Source organism: Octopus bimaculoides, chromosome 2, assembly GCF_001194135.2.
Source record: "Octopus bimaculoides isolate UCB-OBI-ISO-001 chromosome 2, ASM119413v2, whole genome shotgun sequence".
Taxonomy (NCBI): domain Eukaryota; kingdom Metazoa; phylum Mollusca; class Cephalopoda; order Octopoda; family Octopodidae; genus Octopus; species Octopus bimaculoides.
Genome location: NC_068982.1, coordinates 93,102,827 through 93,110,747, shown reverse-complemented (window position 1 = coordinate 93,110,747; position 7,921 = coordinate 93,102,827). Strand labels below are relative to the sequence as shown.

The following is a 7,921-nucleotide window of genomic DNA, read 5'->3' as shown; positions in this document are numbered from 1 at the left end:
ATATATATATATATACATATATAAAGTGACTGGACAAATTAAAGAAAGTGGCACTCAACATATTTTGTAGGAATTACATATATTATTTAATAGCAGTTTGCATGGAAATGAGTCAAGCTCTTATTAAATGATATATATATATATATATATCTTTACTCATGGGCTTTGTACAGTTTCCACCTTCACTAATGAGATATTGGTCAGCCAGTCCTAGGTTAAAGTAGAAAACAATTGCCCAAGGTGCTACTGAACACAAAATCATATCACATGGTTGAGAAATGAACTTCTTGGTTGCACAGCCATACCTGCTGTATATATAAATATGTAACATTGAGAATGGACATAAAATAACGCATGCCATTGATTGTTTTTATTTAGTGACTATTTCACAGATTCAATATAGACTCAGTGATTTTAATCATAACTTTGATCATATTCACTTAAAATCAAAACAGAATTAACTCTGCAAAGTAATTATCAAATTAAAAACAAACTCACTCTATTTCCTGAATGTGTGTGTGTGTGTGTATGTGCATGTCTGTCCATGAGCTGTAAGAAGCTATAAGAAGCCTCTGTCTCTCTCTGTGTGTGTGTGTGTGTGTGTGTGTGCGCGCGCGTGCGTGTGTGCATCTGCATGCGTGCGTGTGTGTGTGTGTGTGTATTATTGTTATATATTGTTGGTTTAGTTCCAGATAAACCAACTGTTTATTTTCTGTTTCTTACTGGCTATTAAAGAATATTTGAATATTTAGTAACAGTTTAATCAAATCTGTGTTCATCTTTTAGGCTACGCTCTTCAAAATCACCTGATCCTGAAGCAGATATGTTAAACCATGAATTTACATATGCTATGATGCCACATAAAGGTAATGGTTTTATGTATGTTAACTTCTACACAAGACAGCTTCAATGTAGCTGTTGTTTATCTAATATTTGGTTTTCTTTTCTAAGCATCACAATAAAAGTCAGTAATTGTTCAATGCTCCACAGCCATCTAGAAATGATATTACATCATTTTATAAAGTTTTATTTCTTCCACCTTCATATTTTTGTTCAAGCATCAAAGATGCATTTCACAGAGCTATGCCAAAAATCACTGTTGCCTTTTAGCTTTGATAGGTCCTCAGTTTCATGTTGTGTGTCAGCCAATAATCTCAATACAGTTGAGTTGTCTTCATCCTCTATTAGAGCATGGAAATCTCCAAAATTACTTCATATTCAACACAATAGCAATGTCTAGAAAAGCCTCCCAACATTGAGTGGAGAGGGATGGAATGTGTCTTTAAATCTCCTCTGTGGTCTTGTGCTCACATCAAAATCTCCTCTGTGGTCTTGTGCTCACATCATATGATGTATTGAATCTTCACAAGGCATGTGGTGTACGTACTAACAAGGCTATTTTCAATTTCTTCTTCATAGTTCAGGTTTCAACACTATAGAGAACGATACTTTCTACACGTGCTCTGAAGAGGGGCAGCCTCGTTGACTCCAAATTACTTAATTGCCAGGTAATATGAACCTTATGACAGGAGACCCAGGCTTTTCCCTTCTGTGTCAGAAAGTCTTTCTTACTGTTAACAACAGTAAGGACAATAAGCAATAGGGCAACAAAATATGGTCGTTCTATATCTATACTCTTTTACTCATTTCAGTCATTTGACTGCGGCCATGCTGGAGCACCGCCTTTAGTTGAGCAAATCGACCCCAGGACTTATTCTTTGTTAGCCTAGTACTTATTCTGTCGGTCTCTTTTGCCGAACCGTGATGTTAGGGGGACAAACACAGACACACAAACATATACACACATATACATATATATATAGACATATATATGACAGGCTTCTTTCAGTTTCCGTCTACCAAATCCACTCACAAAGCTTTGGTCGGCCCGAAGCTATAGCAGAAGACACTTGCCCAAGGTGTCACGCAGTCGGAATGAACCCAGAGCCATGTGGTTGGTAAGCAAGCTACTTACCACACAGTCACTCCTGCATCTATATAAATTTATATAAAATTGTCAGATGATGTGCAGTACCTAAAACTTTTTGAAAGCTTCCAGACTGGTGAGATCAATGTGGTTATTGTTTAGCATGACCATCTTTAGAAAAACATGGGCAAGAAAAGAATTCCTGGAAAAATAGGGTTACATTTTTAGAGCAGGTGCTAGGATGTGAGACTGTAAGATTGATAAGAGGAAGAAAGATGAGTAAGCCTGTGTGAAGGGGATAGGTGACAGAGATTATTGAAGAGGCAGAGAGAAGAAATTGTGTATGAGGGAATTCCAACTACGTTTAATGGTTTACTACCTCAACAGCTCCTTTATAGGATCCAGTGGCTAAAGACATCTTCAGAAGGAACCACATTAGGTTTCAGCCCCTACTCCTCTACCGTTTTCAACATGGCAGCCCACCCCCTTACCTTTCGGGCATGTCTTCAGCTCTGGTGTTGAGTGCGTTTTTTCTTTCTCCTTTTCTCTTTTGTTCTTTGATTTCTTCGATGCAGCATCCATGAATGTCAGTGGACGAATGACCATCCAGCCAAATTTCCCTTTCTTCTCTCTGTCATCTAGCACTCCTTTGATAGCTTCTGTTCCTCAGAACTTGTTAACTGTATATCTTCTCCATTCAGGCTCACTCTTCATTTGCTACTTGAGATTACAGTTGCCTTAGCCATGCATAAGAGAGTTCAAAACATTATCCCAGATCATACAGAAATATGGCATATGCCAGGTGTAAAGTTATACATTACCCCTAACCATTTACTTCTTTACTTTTTATGTTACACATCAGCTCATGCAGAACTGATTGGTACTGATGATTATTATCATCAACAACAATCAGATAACCTTTTACATCTTCACTAACTCTTGTCATGCTTCTAGTTAATATATATGTCTCAGCAACTTTCAATTGAAACCTAGCCCCTATAATGTAAGGAAGATCAAAGTTAAAGCTTTTACAATGGTTATATTGTATGCCTGTTTGTGTAAACATACAAACAGCCATACAGTATGTCTGTCTATTTATTAGTTGTTTACTTACACTTAACACACTTTCCCATGCACATGCATAATCCCCCCAGCCACACACACACACACACACACACACACACACACACGTAATTCTTTAACATGTTGATACTGCTTCATTCTTCAGTTTAATACATTCAAGTTTAGAAATCTTAGATATAACTGATAGTTAAATGAAAATCATTCAGAAACTGTAGCACCATAAACTGCAGCAATGATTTATTTACAATATCAGGAAGAAAATTATTTAATAATTTAATCAAATAATAAGAATTGTAGCACAAACTTTTTTTTTCATAAAATATTTGGCACAAAATGTCAGTCTACTTTTTTCCCTCATTTTAGTGCACAATTCACTGTGTACAACTTTCATCATTAATCTTTGTGTGTTTACATTTTGTTCATCACTTTTCGAGTTTTCTTCTACCTCTTGTAACCTCTTACATTGTCAAGTGACCTTCCCCTTATTCTCCCCGTTCTTTTTGTGATATTTTGCCAATCATTTTTTTTTTATGGTTTGGTCTGCATGAAGCAGTTGTGTCCATGGCCTCTGCAGGACCTCAGAGACCAGTGAGATGGACACAGTTGTTCTTGAACAACAACAGAAGACTGATGGGCAGGGAGGGAATTCCAGAAGGATGATGTTCCAGGGAAGATGTACAAGAGGTAGTGATTAGTGTAGCAGTGTTTCTATCATCAAAGTACAGTAGTATTAAAGATGTGAACCTTCTTTTGGTCTCTGGTAAAGGATGCTGGTTACCTGATATCCATTAACATCTTTTGGAAATATTTGAAGTTGCAGTTTTATCCCCCAAGTTACTACATCTGTTGTTTATATGGGACACTTCATACTGTATGTAGGTGGTTTGGTGTTGATTAGTAGGGTTGAGCCATAGTACACTAACAGACTCCAACAGGTAGTTTGCTGTGGAAGTTGGTTGTTAATGAATCTCTCCACTGCTATTCTAAGTTAGTAGTCAAGTACTAGGAGAGATCCTGTGTCATCAGGATGTTCACTTCAAATCCTGTGAAGTCACTGAGTGTGCCATATATTCTGTTTGCCTCCTCACTTGAAGAAGACTGCATGAGGATATCTACATATCTGGAGAAGATGACACATGAGTAGCAGTGCTCTATTCCTTCTGTATATGTGATGGCTAGGAAACCTAATAGATTTGACATGTTAGGTACTGCTGATGTCTATAAATATAAATAGAAGTAGGTATGTTCACAATAATAATCAGGTGATGGATGATTGACAATGTGAAGCTAAAGTAAGAAATGATGCTCTTTGTCATGAAGTTGAGTCTTTGTTTGGAGCTGTTGATGTATCCAGCAAAAATAAGAAAAAGTGGTTTGAGGATTTGGGAAAGGAGTTAAGGATATTTTAAATGGAGTCATTCTATGGCAATGATGATAAGTATAATATTTATCTTGGATCCAACTTTGTGCATCATTATGGTAAAATTTAATTTAATTTTACTGAATAATTCTCTGCAGTTTAAATTATTCAGTGTGACATTTTCTTACAGCATAGTATTTAAGTATCCAACCACTTGCTCATAGTATGTGTTCTTAACAATGATGCAGAATTCTCTCCCTTCATCTAAAATGTATGGACGAGGTCTTTAGATCATTTTGGGAACTGATTATGGGATGGAAGAGTGAATTATTTAGATAGTAGGTAGACATTTAGTTAAAATAGAGATTGGTTTCAGAGCTGACATCAATTTAACTCATCAAGGATTCTACAAAAGTTAGTTTCTATATCAAATTGAAGCTTGTTATTAACTCACTGGGTTGAGATGAATTTCGGCTGGAGCTTAGCAGTTACAGTTGTGTTAGTGAAAGAGACCCAGTCAGAGCAGTGACAAATGGTTAAGTAACACCAAAATACCATGTATCTGTGATGTTGATTGCAGGGATTATGAAGTTAACAAAGTGACTATGATAGGAAGAACCAATATGCTTGTGCATATTGAAGGGATTTGTGTGTGAGATATTTCTTATTTTATAGTAAAATTGGTTAATATCAATTAAGTATGGCAGTGGGTCAAATTATAATTTCAGATTTTAAATTTCTGGGATGTATTGATTGAGTAGTACATGAAGGTATCATAGAAGCTTTTTAATCATGAAATTTGTGAGAAGCTTAGGAAGCTTTTATAACTCATCAGACTAGAGTATTTAAATGAGTGAATGTCCATGAATGTGTTATATTAGGGATAATATCACTTGACTAGTCCCTGCATTAGGGATGACACTGCATTGAAAGCAGTGTTTTCAGAAATTTATCTGGCAGTCAGTCTTGACTTGTCTCTGATAAATTGATCAAATTTACCATGATAATAAATTTAGCCAGGCACAGTTTATGTACAGAATGAAATCTCTCTCTTATTGACATCAGATGCAATGAAGCAGGGAATAGAAGCATCAACATTATAGGGTGCAATTGGATAAGAGCTACCCTGCATCTTTTATCAGACACTGGACTTATAATGGACGCCCAAACTTCTCATCTCCAGAGACAATAAGCGCTTTTAAAACTGCTCACTTTGACAATAGAACTACTGCCATAATCCTCCAGGTGATCCATAGGAAGGGATTGAATATACAGCTGAAATATATTAACTAGACCTTCTTTAAGAAAATGTTTGTTTGGGAATCAAGTTATAATTTCACCCCCATACACACACAACAACAACAATGTATGCACACTAACCAATGAATCTTTGTAGACTTATATGGACTTATTTAAATACTGTGTAAGTAAACATATAGGATCCTGTAGCAAAACTATTATTCATAAACTGCTCTTTTATGTTAATGAACATCATATAAATGCTTCTTCTGTTAGGCAAAAAAAAAAAATGTTCTAATCAGGTGATTATAGTCACCATCAAAGCTATGGAATAGAATATTGGCAATTAAAAGATTAAGGAGACTATCCTTATTAGTATACTATTGCCACCTTCCAACAAGAACAGCTGCATGGTGCTAATTGGCTAATATAGTACCACCAATCTGTATATGATAAACATATCTTAAAATTGAAATGTAAAAGTGTAAGCTGTTCTTTTAGTTTTGCTTTTATTTTCACTCATTTAACATGCATTAGGGTTACTTTCTAAAACGTGTCCATTATCATCAATGACAACCTATCCATTATCATCAATGACAACCTATCCATTATCATCATCATTGCTTTCCATGTTGGTATAGGTTGGATCGGTCATTGTGGTTTGAGTCAGTTCTTATCCAGAACTACTGCTCTTCTAGATGGATTTTCAAATTCATACCAGTCAAAATGAACCACATATAACATGATGGCAACTAAAATGGCTGAGTTTCTTTAAATACTGCCTTGCCTCAGTTCGCAAAATTGTGAAAATGTTCTTTTCTGTAAGTTACATATCCATTTAATGTAGCTTTGACAGTGAGTCAACCAGTGAAAGCATCCCTCTATTCCTAGGTAGTTTTTGAATTCAGTTTTTGTCACAAGTTCCAATTCTTTCTTCCTATGATATTAGACTTCTGGAATTACCTTTCTGCTCATGTTTTTCTTGCAGTCATCCTTTTAGCTATTCAAGAAGACCATCAACCACACTAACTTTACATGTCTTGAAATGCCTGCAAACACCATAGACACAGCACCTTCCTCAAGAGCAGCATATACCTTCATGCACACACGCATATATATTCAAACTTACACAAAGAACAAAACATGCTGTCACTTTGCTTTACTGTTATTATAATCTTGTCCTCTTTTATAGGAAGTTTTCAGGAAAGTGGTGTGATCAGACAGGCATACAATCTTAACTGTCCATTGATAGTTACACAACATGCAACTCAAATAAACAGGAATTTCTTGACATTGGACACAGATCAGGTTGTCATTTCTGCAATAAAGAAGGTGAGCTTAAGACTTGTTTTTTTTACTATTGCCATATATTTTTCTAAATAACATTCAAAATTGAAAGTTTCACTTTGTCCCATGACTCAGTTATGTTATCTACAGCATCCATTATGTTGAACTTCTTCCAGAAGTCTCTAACCTCTGACTTGAGGTACAAAATCACCACTTTCTAGTCTCTTATTTCTCGCTCATAAACACACAAAAACTCTGTTGTGCTAGCATACAACATATATAGCTACAGGCATTGCTATCGGGCTGCAACTATTATCACTGTCACTTATTAGTTAATCTAAATTTGATGGTTTGGTACTGATAGTGGTGATGTTGGTTGTATTGTTCATGTTAATTGTATTGTTATTGCTCAGGTCAATGAGATTTCATTCAGCTTTTTATGATTGTCTTTTATTTTAGATAGGTTTTACTTATCTTGTTTACATAATTGTTACTGTTGTTGTTCATATTATTGTTGCTGTTATTAGGGAGTTGATGGGTTGGTAATGGCAGTTATTGTATTGGTTTTGGTGTTAATATTAGTTGTATTGCTGTATTGGTGATGATAGATAGTAGCAGCAGTGAAAGTTGATTTTATATTCTTTTATTCGTTTCAGTCATTTGACTGTGGTCATGCTGGAGCACTGCCTTTAGTCGAACTAATTGACCCCAGGTCTTATTCTTTTGTAAGCCTAGTATTTATTCTATCAGTCTCTTTTGCCAAACTGCTGGATTATGGGGACGTAAACACACCAACATTGGTTGTTAACTGATGTTGGGGAGATAAATACAGACACACACAAATATATACATATACATATGGGCTTTTTACAGTTTCCATCTGCCAAATCCACTCACAAGGCATCGGTTGGCCCGAGGCTATAATAGAAGACACTTGCCTAAGGTGCCACGCAGTGGGACTGAACCCAGAACCATGTGGTTGGGAAGCAAGCTTCTTACCACACAGCCACTCCTGCACCTATATA

The 7,921-nt window shown here is 36.0% G+C and overlaps 1 protein-coding gene across 4 annotated transcripts in view; it reads left to right on the top strand.

Moving 5' to 3' along the window:
• LOC106870647 (alpha-mannosidase 2C1) overlaps positions 1-7,921 on the top strand; it is a 70,247-nt gene that overhangs the window by 51,561 nt on the left and 10,765 nt on the right. For all 4 annotated transcript variants that reach the window (XM_052978458.1, XM_052978461.1, XM_052978459.1 and 1 more), the window contains 2 exons: positions 787-866; positions 6,802-6,941. In XM_052978458.1, the coding sequence (XP_052834418.1) occupies positions 787-866; positions 6,802-6,941 (220 nt within the window). The remainder of the gene's footprint in view (positions 1-786; positions 867-6,801; positions 6,942-7,921) is intronic.